Below are 18122 nucleotides of genomic sequence, written 5' to 3' on the forward strand. Positions count from 1 at the left end.
CTCCCACGTAGTCGACTGCAGTTCGCGTTTTGGACCCGGTGGCTTAAACTCACGCCGGGCACGTGTGCGTGCGTGCCCAAGGTCCCAAGAGGAGAATGGAGGAGAAGGGATTGCGGTGTGGCCATCCCTCCTGGAGGGTGATTTCTTACTTTCTGTCTCTCTGTCTCTCTCTGTCTTTCTGGTGAGTGCACGCACCCTATAACAAAAAAAACCTCTCCAAAAAAGAAAAGAAAAAGTATACACAAACACATATATATATGTATAAAAAGAAATGCTCGGGCTTACCACTCCTTGTGGAAGAAACTGGCAGAGACTTGAGGAGGAATTTTCAGACCTCAGATGGATTCATAATTTTGGCAGGAACTTATTAAAGGCAGATGAGTCCTCATGACTAGAGGCAGCCTGGACCTTAAATAACTCTAGTAGTAGACGGGTTTTCACTCAGGTGTTTTTTTTCACCCTGAGCTCTTAAATATACTTAGAAGGAGGCCAGAAGGAAGTTCAAACAGTACAGGAATTTCCTTGAGTTATAAAACCGAGAAGACTTGGGGCCTACAGATGGCATGGTAGCTGAGGGTGCTGGATGCCCACAAGGTCAACTGCGGTTTGAGTTCTGGACCTGCCGTCTTGCTTTCTTATTTTCTCTCTCTCTCTCTCTCTTTTTCACTCTCTCTCTCTTTCTCTCTCCTTTTCCCCTCCCAAATAAATAAATTTAAATAAAATAATTATTAAAAAAAAAAAAACAAGAAAACTCATCCTATCAGATATCAGTGAGAGTCCAGGTATCTGATTTACTGATTAATTTGGTCCCTCTGGTCACTCTAGCCAAGGGTCTGCCTGCTTTCCCGTTTTGGTGCTGTCTTTTGAGAGAATAAAAATGGTATAATTCAACTCAAATTTAATATCTCTCATGACCTTTTCCACGTCTGTCTTGTTTGTTGTTTCACTGCCTGGCTAAGTTGTTTTTAGTTTCAAGGGCAAGCTCCAGTCTTACCCTAACAGAGTCGCTTGATCACTTGATTAAAAAAAGAGGTGTAAAGACACCAGAGAGACGCAGTTTCAGCACATCCTCAGTAGTCAGAGATCTTGTTGAAAATGAAAATCCCTTGCTCCATTTCACTCTTCTTAAGCTCTAAGCCCCATTAGTCCAATTCTAAATACACGTAAGCCCTAGGGTAGCTATGCCAAGTGAGGGCAGAAGTCGAGGCAGTGATGCCAGCCCTCAGGGGAAGCATGACACTGGCGTGTGTGCTGGGGTGAGGAAGGCCAGGATACTGCTGTGGGGCAGAGCTGTGCTGCACTGTTCTCAGATGTTTCCAGAAAGTGTTCCAGAGTGCTCTCTTAGCTCTCTTACTGCCCTCAGTATGCAATTCAAGGGGATGATAATGCTGCTTGTGGAGATGATGACAATGATAACTGCTATTTATTGAGCTTTTACTATTTGCCAAATATTGTACATTCTTCAGATCCATTGGTAGATTGTCTCTTCCAAACCTGGCTTTTGTTTTTTGTTTTCACCATAGGGAATTTGTACTTGCCAGAGAGAGAGAGAGAGAGAGATCACCCCAGAAAGGGTGGCCGTATCACAGTCCCTTTTTCTCCGATTTCCTCTAGGGAATCTAGACCCACATGCACATGTACCTGGCATGATTTTAAGCCTTCATGAGGGCAGATTTCTTATAGCTCGTGTGCTTCCTCAAGGTCCCACCACCCCTCAACACTGTTACACCAGGGACTGAGCCACTATGTGACCTCTGGTGGGGCAAACCGTAGCACAGTCAGCCTTTGATCCTCTTAAAATCAGTCAGGCCCAGCTTGGTGGCATGTACTGCAAAGATGCAGCTGTTCCATAGGCTGGGTCCACATGGGAGGCCCCAGGTCAACTCTTGGTCCAACCTAAGGCTGGGCGTAGCATTGTGCATGGTAATCTCAGTGACTCGGTAGGCTAAGGTGGGAGGATCATGATGTGTTGAAATCTTGTGTAAAAAACTAAATAAGATCACACACACATACACATACACACACATCATATACCAGTCTCCTACTCAGAAATCTCCAAAGCCTCCCCATATCATTCATTGTCAAAGATTCAATCCTACAGTAACCAGGGCCTCTGCAGCACAGCTCCGAGGTCCACCGTTCGCACAGACCACACTCTGGTGCAGTGTGTGGTCTATAGGACAGCCTATGAGGCTGGTGGTCTGCCCCACTGTGAAGCATCAGTTCATTCAGATACAGATAAATAAATGGGATGCTTGATGAAGGTTCACATAATCACATAGTTTCAAAAATACCTCTCCAAAATTACTTAAGCAGTTACAAAGGTGAAATGTGTAACTTTATGCTACAGAAGCTAAGGAGATACCCTCTTAATCAAATGATCGAAGTTAAATCATCAGTAATAAGATAAATAAGTCACGCACCACCTGAAAGGATTCCACAAGAAGAACATGGCGTCTCTTCTGTAACCTTCCTCCCAGAGGTGCATACTGAAATGTGATGGTGGAGGAAGGTAAGACAAACTCAGATTTAGGTAGTCTACAAAAATAACAAGCCTATGTTCTCCACAACCATCAGAGTTACAGAAGTAAAGGAAAGACTGAAGAATTTTTACAAACTAAAGAAAATCTATTTGTCAACCAAAGGTGACATTTGCTTTTGAACTGACTCTGTTTGCTATAACAGTTCTATGGACCAATGGAACAGAATAGAGTCCCCAGAAATAAATTCCCAAACATAGTCAACTGATTTTTGACAAGGGGTACCAGTGGGAAAAGGAAAACCTCTTCAGCAAATGGTGTTGGAAAAACTGGATTTTTGTCTGCAGAAAGATGAATCTGAACCCCTACCTCTCACCTCTGACAAAAATTAAGGTGGATCAAAGATCTAAATCTAAGACCTCAAACTATAAAACTGCTCCTAGAAAACACAGGGCAAACTAAAATAGACAAGTGGGATTATATCAGACTGAGGAGTTTCTGCATGACAAAAGACACAGTAATTAGTGTGAATCGACAGCCCTCAGAATGGGAAATATTTCTGTAAATTATGTATCAGATAAGGGACTGATAACGAGAATACACAAGGAACTCAAGCAGCTGTTTGGAAAAAAGATGATCAACCCTATTAAAGGATGGGAGAATGAATTGAAAAAAAAAAAACACTCTCTAAAGATGATATACGAATAGCCAAAAGGCATATGAAAAAATGCTCAACATCACTCGTTGTAAGGGAAATGCAGATCAAAACAACGAGATACCACCTAACCCCAGTCAGAATGTCTAAGATTAAAAAAACAAAAAATGATAAGTGTTGGCGGGGGTGTGGTGAAAGGGGAACTCTCTCACACTGCTGGTGGGAATGTAAATTAGTCCAGCCACTGTGGAGAACAATTTGGAGATTCCTCAAAAATCTACAAATAGAACTACTATATGATCCAGGAATCCCACTCCTTGGTATCTACCCAAAGGACAAAAGAATTCTTAATCAGAAAAGCGCTTGCACATCAGTGTTTATTGCAGCACTATTCACAATTACTAAGACATGGAACCAACCCAAATGCCCCCAAACAGATGAATGGATTGAAAAACTGTGGCACATATACTGTATGTAATACTATTCAGCCAAAAAAAAAAAAAAAAGAAAAACAACAACAACAACAAAACCCTGGCTTTTGACAGAAAGTGGAAGAATATGAAAGATTTACTGCTGAGTAAATCTTTGTATGTCCTAATATATACCGAGTGTCCACACTCTATGACTGAAACTGATTGACTAAAGGATATACAAACACAATAAATAGGTGTAAATACCAGATATAGGGTGTGTGGAAGAGTAGGACCTGAGGAAGGACATTTAGAAGAAAAATAGGGAGGCAAAGCATTAATGGGACAAAGAAATATGGTATTATCTGTTGAAGATATTTTATATTTTAACCAACTGGACTAGGGAGAAATGTTCACATAGTGAAATATTCACTTGATAAGCTAAAAAAGTTAATTGAATGTATAAATAAATGAAAAAAATAAGTTCTGTGGAAACAATTGGAGAAACTTGAATTTAGGACCAAGTATTAGAAAATAAATTTGTGTTAAGTTCCTGATATTTCGGTGATTAGTGTGGTGTGAAATACAAATGAAAATATACATGTATGATGGGGCACCAAGTTGGCAATTTAAATGGTTCATGAAAAAAGTTCTGTGTACTTTATTTACAACTTTTTTGGAAGTTTATAATTAAAAAAAAAGAAATACAATTATATTTCTGTATATATCAATACTTGACCCTTGAACAACAAAGAGTTTAGGGGCTCTAACCTGCCATGTTGTTGGAAATCCAAGTATAACTTTTTAAAAAGAATTATTTTATTTCACTTTACTTATTTAGAGGGACAGAGCAAGAAAGAGAGAGAGAGAGAGATGGAAAGTGAGAAAGCAAGCCACTAGGTCCAGGACTCGAACTGCAGCTGGCCATGTGGGAGTCCAGCACCCTTAACCACCACACCATCTACTGGTCGCTTGTGTATAGCTTTTGACTGCCCCAAAACTTCACTATAAATTGCGTGCTGTTGGCCAGGAGCCTCACAGATAACATAGACAATCAATTAATACATATGTTATATGTACTGATCATGTTATATACATATTATATTTGTATACGTTAGAGAATAGAAAATGTTCTTAAGAAAATCGTCACTTATGTGGGGCATGGTGATGCACTCCTATAATCTCAGCCACTCAGGTGGCTAAGGTTGGAGGTTGCCAATTTGAGGCCAGCCTGAGCAAAATAGTGAGAACCATCTCTAAGAAAAAAAAAAAGAGAGAGAGAGAGAAAAAATCATGGTCCAGCCACAGTGGCACAAGCAGGAGGCTACTACTGTGGTTACTGAGGTCACCTAGGCCCAGATTCAGTTCCTAGCCCACCCTAACAGGTCTGGAGCAGAAACGTGCACCTGTGGTCCTAGCTAATTGGGAGGTAGAGGCAGGGGGAGAGTGACTTGGGGAGATCCTGTCAAAAATATTTCTCTTTCTCATTTAAAAAAAGAAAGTCATAAGGAAGAGAAAATACATTTACAATACTGAAAAAGAGCGCCGTGTGTAAGTGAACCAGTGCAGTTCAGACTTGTGTTGTTCAAGGATCAAATGTACTATCAAACAACTAGAAAGTGAAACTAAAATATCCTTTATAGTGTATTTATAAAAATCATAAAATGCTTGGAAATATGTTTACTCTGTAGATTAGACTATGTTGCTAAGAGAAATGAAAACCTGATTACCAGAGAGAGACATTTTATTCTTTGGTTGGAAAACTTAGTCTTGTTAATGTCGATTCTTCCCAGATTGAGCTAGAGATGCAACATTATCCAAGTCAAAATTCAAGCAGGGATTTTTGGAGAGATTGGCACGCTGACTCTAAAATTCCTATCCAAATACAGAAGAACTAGAGTAGCCTCCTCCAGTTCTTTAAAAAGAGTGTATGGGGGCCAGCAGATGGTGTAGTGGTTTTGTCGCTGAACTCCCACATGGCTGACTGTGGTTTGAGTCCCAGGCCCCGTGGCTTGCAACTCATGCCAGGCGCCTGGTGCATGCATGCCCAAGATCCTGAGAGGAGAAAGGAGAAGAGATTGCGGTGTGACCATCCTCCCTGGGGGTGACTTCTCACTTTGCCTTTCAGTATCTCTGTCTCTCTGGCAAGCACATGCACCCTAAGGTAAAAACCTGTACCAAAAGAAGGAAGAGTGTGTGAAACGAAATAAACCAGGCCAGGAAAGATAAATATTACACGTTCTTACTCCTTTGAGGAAGCTAAACGGTGTGACTGCAGGCCAGCCTGGTGCTGTAGTCAGTAGCAGAAAACTAAGCTGCAGCGCTGGGAGCCTCGTGGTCAGCAGCAGTTTTGGATCCCTAGGTCAGCCTGGAAATGTGCCGAGCTCCTGGGACCCTGACAAGCTGGAGCGCTGTGGGAGGGGGGTCATGGCATGACCTGACTCTGTCAAGGTTGCCGGCCCCATTTCCTCTGTCTCCCAACCCCCATCTCTTTCCCATGCATACACAATCTCTATCATGAAGAGAAAAAAACTGATTACCCAGAAGTGGGGTGGAAGGGGAGATGCAGAATCTGGGAAAGGGAGGGGAGAAAAGACCTCAGGGGGAGCTTGGTTAGCAGTTAACAGACATCGCAGTAGGGTAAGAGGAATGTGCTTTAGTGCAGCTCAGCAGAATAACGAGAGTTAATAACAGTTTAATGTGTATTTCAAAATAGCTAGAAGAGTTTCAAATATTCACAACACAGTGGTGATAAATGTTACGATATGTTCATTGCCTTGATTTATTATACATTGTGTGCATGTATTGAAAAATCACACTGTATTCCACAAATATTATCACATCAATCAGAAACTATTAAAAAATCAAAGTTCAGGAAAAGAAGAGCTTACGTGAAAGACTTAGTCTATCTGATTTCAAAACTTACCATACATTTACAGTAATCAGGGCAAAATGGTATGAGACATAGATCAATAGAAGAGAGTAGAGATTCCACATGTAGGCCCATACCTATGTGGTTATTCGATTTTTAATCATCCCTAAAAAACTCAGTGGCCAAACAAGTCTCTTCTTCAGCTACTGCCAGAACTAGCTGTCTTTATGGAAAATGAACCTTGACCCTTACTTTACTCGGTAAGCAAAGTTAATGTAAAAACTAACGATATAAAGCTTTTAGAAGTTACCATAGGAGACATCTTTGACTTGTAGGCAGTGATTCCTCAAGACATTAACAATAACAAAATTTTGCACTTAATCAAAATTAAACATTTGCTGCTCAAGAGACACCTTTTAGAAAACTAAAAAGCAAGCCATGAATTCAGATACGTGTCATACATGTACTGACAAAACATATACAAGAATGCTTTCAAATTAATAACTAAGAAAATCAGAGATCTCACTCCTCTGATAGCAGTTTGAGTAGCTCCAGAGACCTGCTTTGTTGGGAAACAACCCTAAGCAAGGAAAATTATTTTTTAAAAAACAATGATTAAAAAAATCTCTCTGGAAGTTGCCACTAAGGGGAGGCCTACAGAAGAAATATTTACTGAATTCTCAGTAAGAACAGAGAGAAAGTTGCACTTATGCCGTGTCCTCTCCCCTGCAGCTCTGCATCACAGAAGTGTTGCTCGGGTGGGTGTGGGTGTGGCCAAGAAGCTGGGGCTTCTTTTCTCAGCTTCCAGTCAAGGGATACAGTATTTTTATCAGGAGGAGGCCATGAGCATTTTTCATTCATCCCAGCTCTGTGTGACTGAGGCTCGGTTCCTGGGGAGGCTGAGTGTTCCCAGCCTCCACCTGTACAGCAGATGATCTCTAGGGTTTGGCAGACTGAGGTTTGGCAGTATGGCACTCTGATCATCCTTGACCCACTTGGCCTGTAGGGCAGAGGTTCCATGGTAGAGGCAAGCTGAGAAGACAGAGAGCACAGCTCTCATCCAGTACCCTGCTAGTGAAGGCAAGATGTCATTCCAAGAGAAGTGGGACACTGTCCTTCCCCAGCTCGCTCTAGATTTCTCCCTGGGAGGAGAAGATAGTTCACAGGAGCAGAGAACTTCGAAGCACTCACCGACTATATTTGACAGCGAGTATGTGGGAATTTCCAGCGTAAGGGTGTTTTCTGAGGGCGGGGAAAGGGAGTCATTTTGGTGGTAAGCAGTTAAAAGGAGGCTGATAGCTCTATTAGAGCAACAAACTAAACTGCTGAGGACCACTAAGAAGAGTCCTCCAGAGGTAAAGCAGACCTCAAACACTGGCTTCAAAAACTACTCCTGCAAAGGGGCCTGAATTTATATAATCAGGTTGTGAAGTAATTGATGCCCCAGAGCATTAATGGAAACAATGGAACAGCCAGCCAGCAGTTAGTGGAGCCTATGACTGGATGTAATACCAGCAAACATTATAATAATATGCATATATATATAATTTGCATTATAATTTTTTAAACTTTTTTTCCCTCTAGCTTTACTGAAAGAGAATTGTATACAATTCACATAACATACAAGATACATGTTAACTATTTTATTGGTAAGACAGTAGGTAATAGTTAAGTTTGGGGGGAGTCAAAAAGTTATATGCAGGGGCCGGCTGGCAGGTGGCGTGGTGGTTAGGGGCTCTGGACTCCCACATGGTCCACTACAATTTGAGTCCCAGACCTGGCAACTTGCTTTCTCACTCTCTCCCTCTTTCTCCCTCCCTCTCTTTCTCTCTCTCTTCTTTTCCCTCTGTCAATCTCTGGTCAAATAAAATAAATGAATAAATAAGAGAATAAATAAATAAATAAAATAGTTAAAATAAATTAATTCTTTTAAAAAAGTTATATGCAGATATCAACTATGAACAGTGGGGAGGGCTGGCACTTCTAACTGCCATATTGTTGAAGGTTAACTGTAATCAGATAAGGAATATGAAACCAATAGAAGCAATCAGTGAAGCCAAAAGTTGTTTCTTGGAAAAGGTCAACAAATTGACAGCTCTTTAGCTAGACTGATAAAATAAAATTAAAAAAAAAAAAGAATATTCAAATTGGTAGAATCAGGAATGAAAAAAGGGACATTACTACTGATTTTATAGAATAAAAAAGATAATGAGGAAAACCATGAACAACTGTATGTCAACATACAGTTATGTTGTATTAATATAATACATATTATTATAATATAATATGTACTTATTTCATGTTAGGTAACATACAAAAATAAATTCTTGGGACCAGCAGATGGTGTAACGGTTGTGTCACTGGCCTCCCACATAGTTGACCATGATTGAGTCCTGGACCTGGTGGCTTTAAACTCACACAGGGTACATGTGCATGTGCACCCAAAATCCCGAGAGGAGAATGGAGGAGAAGGGATTGTGGTGTAGCCATCCCACCTGTAGAGTGACTTCTCACTTTCTGTCTCTGTCTGGTGAGCACCTGTGCTCTCTTGCAGAAATCTCTCTAAAAAACAATAGAGAAAAATGAATTCCTAGAAAGACACAAATAACCAAAACTTACTTCAAGAAGAAATACAACTTTTGGATAGACCTGTAACAAGTAAAGAGATTTGATTACCACTACTGTGTTACTACTATTAATACTGCCTAACTACATGCAAAGAAAAGCCCAGACCCAGATGACTTCACCAGTGAAAGTTAACAAACATTTGAAGAATTCATTCTAATTCTTCACAAACTTATCCAGAAATATTGGGTCATCAGGAAAGTCATGACACATTTCTGCATAGAAAAATATGTCATGGCTTTCCCAACAACCTAGTAAAAGAAGAGGAAACACTTTCCCAGCTTAACCTATGAGGCTTACCCCAATACTAAGACCAAACCAAAAAATATCACATGAAAACTATAGACCAGTATCTCTTAAGAATGAAAATGCAAACATCCTCAATAAAATCCTGCCAAGCCTAACTTAGCAACAGTTGAAAAGGACATACCATGGTCAAGTAGGATTTATCCCAGGAATTGCCAGGTTGCTTAAACAATCAAAATCATTTTAATATACTATATCAGAAGAATGAAAAACAAAAACCATATGATCCTCTCAGTAGACATACAGAAAGTATTTAGCAAGATAGAGTACTCTTGGCACCAGCAGGTGACATGGTGGTTAAGACGCTAGATCCCACGTGACTGACTTTCAAATCAGGCATGTGTGCCTGCGTGCCCCAAATCCCAAAAGGGGAATGGTGGGGAAGAGATTGTGATGTGGCTACCCCTCCCCAGGGGGGTGATTTCTCACTTTCCCTCTTTCTGACTTGGCGAATACATGTACCCTATGACAAAAACCTAAGCAAACAAGCAAAATGAAAAGCCAAAGGTAAACCAAAATATATAAAAAAAAAAAAAAAAAACAAATTGAAACTAACAAAAAAAAATTAACACGGTTCTATGTAAAAAAAACATTCAACAAAATAGGAACACAAATGAACTTCCTTGAACTGGCAAAGGCATCTATGAAAAACCCATAGCTAACCTAGTACTTAATGGAGGGGCCTGGCAGGTGGCGTGGTGGTTTAGGCACTGGACTCCCACATGGCCGACTATCATTGGTGTCCTGGACTTAGCCGCTTGCTTTCTCACTTAACCTCTCTTTCTCTGGTGAGCACATGTGCCCTGTCGCAAATTAAAAAATAATAAATAAATAAAAATTTAATACATAATTATTTTTAAAAATCCTTAACGGATAAAGAGTGAATGCTTTCCTTTCCCCCTAAAATCGGAGCAAGGGAAGAATATCTACTTTTGGTGCTTTATTCAACATTGTAAGCAAGAAAGGGACACAAAAGGCCTACAGATTGGAAAGGAAGAAGAACTATTTAGAGATGACATAATCTTATAAATACCAGCAATTACTAGAACTAATAAGCAAGTTCAGCAAAGTTGTAGGATATAAGATCAATTCACAAAAGTCACTTATATTTCTATTCACTTGAACAATCTGAAAATTAAGCAAATTTCATGTGAGTATCAAAGAAAGTAAAAACATTTAGAAAATAAATGTATGAATGAAATGGAAAATGTAATCTGAAAACTGCAAAACAAGAACAGTTGGTGGCATGGTGGTTATGGCAGCTGGATCCTACGTAGCTAATTGCGCAGTTTGAGTCCAGGACCTGGTAGCTCGAACAACACATGGAGTGTATATGGATATGTGGGAGAAGGGATTGCTGTATGACCATCCCCCTTGGGTAGTGCTTTCTCTGGAGAAATGAAAATGTCATGGTAGAGTGCCCGTGTCCTTTAGCAAATGAACAACAACCACCACCCACAAAACAGAAACAAAACTACAAAGCATTGTTTGAAAGAATGAAAGAAGATCAAAACAAATGGAAAGTTATCTGAGATAACTTTCATGTATTGAAAGGCTTAATATTGATAGGATGGCACTACTCCTTGAATTGATTTACAGAATTAACACAAACTTTCTCAGAATTTCAGATTATATTTTTGTAGCAATTGACAAGGTGATTATAAGATTTATCAGGGAAATCACACAAATCAAAATAGCTAAAATAGTTTTGAAAAGAAAGAATAAGGTTGGAAGACACACATCCAATTTCAAAATGTGTTGGAAAGCTATAGTAATTGAGAAGATGTGGCACTGGTATAGGGATAGACATATAAATCAGTGGAAGAGAATGAAGTCCATAAGTCTTAACATTTATACTTCATTGATTTTTCAACAAGGATGATGACAAGAAAAGAACAGTCTTTTTGATTAATGGTGAGACAACCAGATAGCGACATGCAAAGTATGAAGTTCAACTCAAAAATTAACTCAGAAGGATCAAAGACTAAAGGTAAAGCTAATACTGTAAAAATCTTTGAGGAAAACATTAGGGCACGTTTTAGCTACATTCGTTTTGTCAGTGATTTTTAGATATGACATTAAAAACATAAGTAACTAAAGAAATAAATTGGAATTTCTGGGTGGGTGATGAAAATGTTCTACAATTGATAATAGCAATGGTTGCACAACTCTAAGAACTATTCAATTGTACACTTCATGTAGGAAGATTTCATGGCATGTAAATTTTTTCTTTTTTTCTTTTCTTTTTGTACAATTAAAGTATGAATTTATTTTGGTACCAAAAACTTTTTGAAATTCATACACAGTTTTTCTATTACACATATTTCCATGAGCTTTTTATTTCTGAAACATTTTTCTTGATTAATTAATTTATATTCATTCCCTGAGCATCGTCACAGCATATAAAATGTGATTTCCCATCCAGAATATACTGCATAGTGACTTAATCTTGCATGTTATCATCAATAATTTTCCAATTCTAGTTTTATATACAATGTGTGTGTGCGTGTGTGTGTGTGTGTATGTTTTACCCGTTTCTGACCCTCTGCCATTTCCCACCCTTCTACACTATCTCTGGTGTCTACAGTTGTTTTCCATTCCTTTCCCCCCACACACATTTTATTGATCACAAAATTTCTTAAATAACCTAACTACTTTCAATAGCAAGTTCAGCTGATAATTTCAAGAAAAGCAGTTTTAACTTTAATAAATTAAAGCTTAGGATTCTGTTCAAACAGTAGGTACATGAACCTATCAACAGCTCAAGATAGGACAAAAATCCTTAAAATTGGGAAACAAAGCCTAGAAGAAAATCAGCAATGTTTTAGTCAAAAGTTATAAAATGCTATTTTACCAGTTCAGTCTTAATGTACTTAATCTATCTTCTGTTGTGGTTCAATCTTCCCAATAAAATTCTGGGATATAATATTCAACTCCAGACTTGTCCCAACGATTAAGTTGCTTGTTTTCTTAGTTTTTGAACTCTTATTTCCATGTGTCTGTATTTAATTTTCCTGGTATAGCACACCCTTCAGAACTTCTTGGAGATCTGGTCTGGTGTTGGTAAATTCTTTCAGGTTTTGTTTATCTGAGAATCTTGTCTTTTCTTCCCATATGAAGGATAATCTTGCCAGGTACAGTATCCTTGGTTGAAATTGCTTTCCCTTAACACTTTGAATATATTTTCCCATTATTTCCTCACTCGCATTGTTTCCGATGAGAGGTCTGCTGGTAGCCTGATGGGATATCCTTTGTAGGTAGCTGGCTGTTTTCTTCTTGCCAATCTTAGTATCTTGTCTTTGTCTGTGATTTTGGTCAATCTGGCTATAATGTGTCTTGGGGGAAGATCTTGAGTTGATTCCATTGGGGGTCCTTTGTATTTCTTGGGACTGGATCTTTGAGTGCCTCTCTAGGTTTGAAAAGTTTTCTTGCAGGATTTCATGGAATAGATTTTCAGTGTCCTTATGAGCCTCTTCGCCTTTTGGGATACCAATTATCTGGATGTTTGGACGTTTGACGGTATCTAGTATTTCCTCCTATATTATTCTCATTTTGGGGGGCAGTTTTCTCAGTCTTCATGGTAGATTATTCTAGGCCAGCAATTTTCTCTTCTACATCTGAGATTCTATTTTCTGTATGATCTAGTCTGTTTTTAATACTTTCAAGGGAGATTTTGACTTCCTGTATTATAGCCTTCATCTCTTACAGGTCCGTTTGATTCTTTTTTATAGTGTGTATTTCCTCTTTTAGATATTGCAAGAATTTCCTCACCTTCAGGAACTTGTCAGCTCCTATCTACTGTCTCTTCTGCAGTTGTCTCTGTTCTCTTCCATCTATGTTAACTTTGTCATTATGAATATACTAAATTCTTTATCGGACATTTCCATGATTTCTATTAAACTGTCTATGGATGAAGAGGAGCTATTCTTTTCCCTTGGAGGAGAGGTATTATCTTGCATTTTCATATTTCTTGTGACCCTGCCGTGATTTCTAGTCATCTGATGAATGATGTGTTTCTTCCTAATTCTTGAAGTTAAATATAAGTGTTCAGGAGCGTGCAGAAGGAGGTGATCTGGAATCTCTTTGCCATTCTGTTTTTATCCCTTTGTGTGGCAGATTCAGTGGATATTGAGGAATATATTAACCCTAATAGTATTTGGATGTTTGGCTATGGTTCCCTTAGATCTGTCTAGAAAACAGTGAATGGTGACTGAAGAGCAGAGTGATGAGATAAAAGAAAAAGAGAAAGAAATAGAGATGAAAAAGAAAAAAAAAGAAAGAGAAAAAAAGGGAAAAAAGAAACAACCAAAAATTTTAGTTTTTTTTTTTAAGCAAAAAGTAAAAAACTACGTGCTGCATGAAATCACTAGTTCTCAGGAGCAATGGTGGAGTTTTCTTCTGAAGACCTGCCCCTTGCCTCTCCTGGAGTGGAGGAGTAAAGGGGATTATTAGCAAGATAAAGGAGGAATTGAAAGCTAAGAGAATACTTTACCTTAAAAAATTTTAAGAAGGAAAAAATTACCAAAAAATGAAAAGGCAGAGAGAGACAGAGGCAGAGAGAAGGCTAGAGGGGCTCCCTACCACTCGAGTTTTGGGAGTGAAGGCTGAATTATCAGTAGAAAATCTTCACTTCTCTTTTTTTTCCCTGAAATCACTAGTTCTCAGCAGCACTGGTCCATGGCATGTGAATTATATGTATCAAAAAAAGAAAGCAAGAAAACCAAAATGGCTACAGAAAATCATACCACTGCAATAACACTTTGAAAAGAAAATACAGTGTCCAAGAAGTTGAGGAAAGATGTCAGATATCATTATTATTCAGGAAAATGGCAAATGAAGTAATATCATTGGTTGCCAAACAAAACGTCAAAATTATAGAGACTGGCAGCGTCAAGCACTTTACCTGTTGGAGTTTCTCATCTCTCTGACACTCACTGATCATAGCACTTCCCCAACGGGCATGCTAGCTACCTGTTTCTACTCTTACATCCCTGTGGCAACCTCAGTATCTGTTCTGCCTCATCACAGCCATGATCACTAGATAAAGTTTGCCATGCACCTTGTGAAGTATACCACACATACCTACAAAAAAACAGTCCTTATTTTATGAATATAAAGTCTTCACCTTGGACTATCAGATCAGTCTGGTCCAAAAGTAGGGAAAAAATGACTTGATGTTGTTTTTAGATTTTTCTCCTTGAATTGATAGGTGTTTTTTTGTTTTGTTTTGTTTTGTTTTTGGTTCACCCTCCCCAGCAAATGGAAAATAAAGCACTATCTATATCCCAAACCACAGTAATGTATAAGTAGTTATTTTTCTGTTTTATAGAAAAAACTGAAGTGCATTGACTTGACTTGCTCAATGTAGAGAGAGGTGGGCCTTGTGTAGTTCAGGTCTGCGAGTTACAGAACTCTGATTATTTTGATTATGTCACATTATCTCTGAGACAGGAGGAGTTTGGTGGTTTTGCTGTGTCGTTGCTGCGTTCTTGTTTGCGGTGGACTGATCTTTTGTATTTCAGAGTGATTTTTTTTTTAAAGATGGTATTTAACATATATTCTAATATAAAAAATGGCATTAAATTCTTAGTTAATGCAGTCAATATTTATTGAACACTTTCTGCACGCAGACGCAAGGTTGGGTATATAGTGGTGAATACATTGATTCTGACTTTTTAAAATTTTGAGTTTAGACAAGAAAGCAATCATGCAAATAAACATTTGAATATGGCAAGATCCTTGGCACAGAGTAAGTCTTTAGTAAGATGCTGGTTACGTGAGGAGATGATCAACTCTGCTGGAATGGCCAGAGATGAGGCGATCCAAGTGGACATCAAGGTTGCGTAGGAGTTTGTTAGCAGTGGTAGGAGCACCTTTTCCTGTGTCTCGACTGAGAATGGGAGGTTTAAGTACATAACTACTCAACAGTATGAAAAACGTGATTGTTAGTTTGCAAAGAATGCTGTGTTCCTTTACACCTTTTTAATAATTAGCTTTGCATTGAGATATAATTAAAACTTCTTGGTAAGATACAGAAGGCCTTAGAAGGGAAATGCTTTTTGCTAACATGTGCTTTGTAAAATACACTGCAAAACAAATAGGTATTTTCACATCTGCTTCTTGGACTTTCAAGTTAAATGGACAAGATAAAAAATTGTGAGTTCATAAATAATTTTTTTCTTTTATCAAATTATAACTTGGCAAGTGAATATATTTGGATGTGTGTTTTTTATATTTCTAGGAAACTGGCTTTAATTTGTAACTGTTTATAGATTTTATGTTATGTTTTAATGGTTAGCTTTTGATGAAATTATAGTTTAAGACAGTTTTGCAATATTTGTTTAGTAAAAAGTTTCTTATGTATTGAGAAATTTCTAATATTAATCTGTACATTTGTTATCTAAAATAACAAACATTTAATTGCCAGTTTATCAATAATCTCTTAATAGATCCAATTATTGACATAATTGTTTTTTAAGTATCTTAAGAAACTATGTTACTATATAAATCTAGTAAAATGTTTTATATGAAATTGTATACTATATACCAAGAATTAGACAAAAAACAGTATATTAAAATCAGTGCCTTGTAGTTAATCCAAAGTGGTAAAAAGGAAATCCTTCCAACTCCCTTATTTCTTACTATAACCTTTTTGTCTCCTATTTCATTTTTCCTCTTGGGATAATAAGACAACCGAAAAGGGAAATGGGAACCCTCCAGTTTCAGGTGCTTTGATTTGAGCACATCATACTCCTTTTACTTTCGGGCTGTATGGAACAGTCAGCTACCCACTGTGTAATGCAAATTTTTGGAGGTATGCAGAGACAGTTCTGGAAAACAAGGAACCTGCCTATGGGTCTTAAAAATAGTGACTGGCAACTGTCAGGATGAAAGGCTGGGATTTTTGTTTGTGTCTTATTTGTTTTGTTTTGTTTTGGTTATCATCAGAGCTGATGTTTTGGTACGCCACTGGAAATTCAGTATCCTTTGCTTGGTGATGGCAGAAGGTTCTGATATGCTGTATAGGGGAAAACATTGAAATTATGTAATAGTTGGAACCAGCAGTTAGCATAATGGCTATGTCGCTGGACTCCCACGTAGTCGACTGCAGTTCGCGTCCCGGACCCGGTGGCTTAAAACTCATGCTGGGCGCGTGTGCGTGCATGCCCAAGATCCCGAGAGGGGAATAGAGGAGAAGGGATTGCAGCGTGGCCATTCCCCCGGGGGGTGATTTCTCGCTTTCTGTCTCTCAGTCTCTCTCTGTCTGGCGAGCACACGCACCCTATAGCGAAAACCTCTCAAAAAAAAAAAAAAAGAAATTATGTAATAGTTTAAAGGCAGTACTCACTGCAGATTTATTTTATTGCAATTTAAAATAATTATTATCTTATGAATATCTTTTACTGTATAAACCTACTGATCTATCCTATGTGCAATTATGTACTATATACTAAGAACGATACAAGAACACTGTATTAAAATCAGTGCTTTATGGTTAATCCCAAGTGATTAAAAAGGAAATAATTCCTTCCGTTTATGAATACAAGTCAAAGAAAGAAAAAATATATTTCATTTTTAGATTATATAAATGGTGGAGAACTTTTTACTCATCTTTCTCAAAGAGAGCGTTTCACAGAGCACGAGGTGCAGATCTATGTTGGAGAGATCGTGCTTGCCCTCGAACATCTCCACAAGGTAAGACGCTACATCTCTGGAGTTTCTTTTGTGAAAATCTTATTAACTGAGGTAGTGGTAGAGCTAGAAGGGCTGATGTTTTCCATGTCATTGTCTTGGAGCGTGTGAAAGCATACTGCAGGGCCGTGTCAGCGTTCTCCATTTCATAGTTGCCTGTTTAAAAATCTCCTCTCATCATAGTCGTTGTGATACAGATTAAGATGGTAGAATCTGAACAGCACTTTTGCTTTCTTCATGAAAAATCATAATGCTTCTTTATGACAATGTTATTAGAATAAATGCTTTTAATTCTTAAAGCAACCTTTAGCCAAAACCACAAGTAATAATATGTGTTTCTTCAAGTGTGACTTACTCCATTACAGACTGTGTCTTGAGGGTATACTTCCTGTTAGGTTGGGGAGTAAGAGCTGTTTTTCACTCTCCTACGTGGGCTTTCTTGTCCTCATCCCCTCCCTCCTCCTCCATTGTCTCCATGTAATAGGAACTTAGGTACCAGAAACTTTAAATGGAGGTCATGTGTGTGACCCTGTTTAAAGTCTGTAAAAATCAGTTTAAATGATTTTTTAAGTATTACTGCATATACCATTAACCTTGATCCAGAAATTTTGACTTAAAATGTTTTTTTACTTAATGAAGAAGCATTGTAGAAGGAAGCAATCATTATGTAGACTGAACTTGGGAGTTTTGTTTTGTTTTTGTTCCAGACATAGAAAATGCTAACCTAATTTTTACCAAAGGTGTGTGAGTTCATAAAAAGACTAGTGAGACTCACGTCATTGAAACCACTCTTTGACATGTTGTATTCAGGTCTTATTCTAGTTTAAGATTTAAGATTAGAGTGCTGATTATGGGTCATAAAACAGGAAGGAGAGAATGGAAGGGGAAACACAAGAAAGAAGGATATGGAGGCAACAGATGGGAGAGGCTGTGGGAAAAGATCATGGGAAGCTACACAAGAAAAGCAGAGCTCAAGGAAAGGGTGGATCTAGCCCAGAATGCAAACAAGACTGGACAGGTGGAGGGGATGGTTCAGAATACGAATATTAAAGATAGTGAATGACGAATGTATCGAGAACCAG

The 18122-nt window shown here is 38.3% G+C and overlaps 1 protein-coding gene across 1 annotated transcript in view; it reads left to right on the forward strand.

Annotated features, from left to right (window-relative positions):
- The window catches only part of RPS6KA5 (ribosomal protein S6 kinase A5), a 153005-nt gene that overhangs the window by 50832 nt on the left and 84051 nt on the right, over positions 1 to 18122 (forward strand). Inside the window, exon 3 of the mRNA XM_027775488.1 lies at positions 16928 to 17043. Within this exon, the coding sequence (XP_027631289.1) occupies positions 16928 to 17043 (116 nt within the window). The remainder of the gene's footprint in view (positions 1 to 16927; positions 17044 to 18122) is intronic.

This window comes from Tupaia chinensis, unplaced genomic scaffold (assembly GCF_000334495.1).
Source record: "Tupaia chinensis unplaced genomic scaffold, TupChi_1.0 Scaffold000568_1, whole genome shotgun sequence".
NCBI lineage: Eukaryota > Metazoa > Chordata > Mammalia > Scandentia > Tupaiidae > Tupaia > Tupaia belangeri.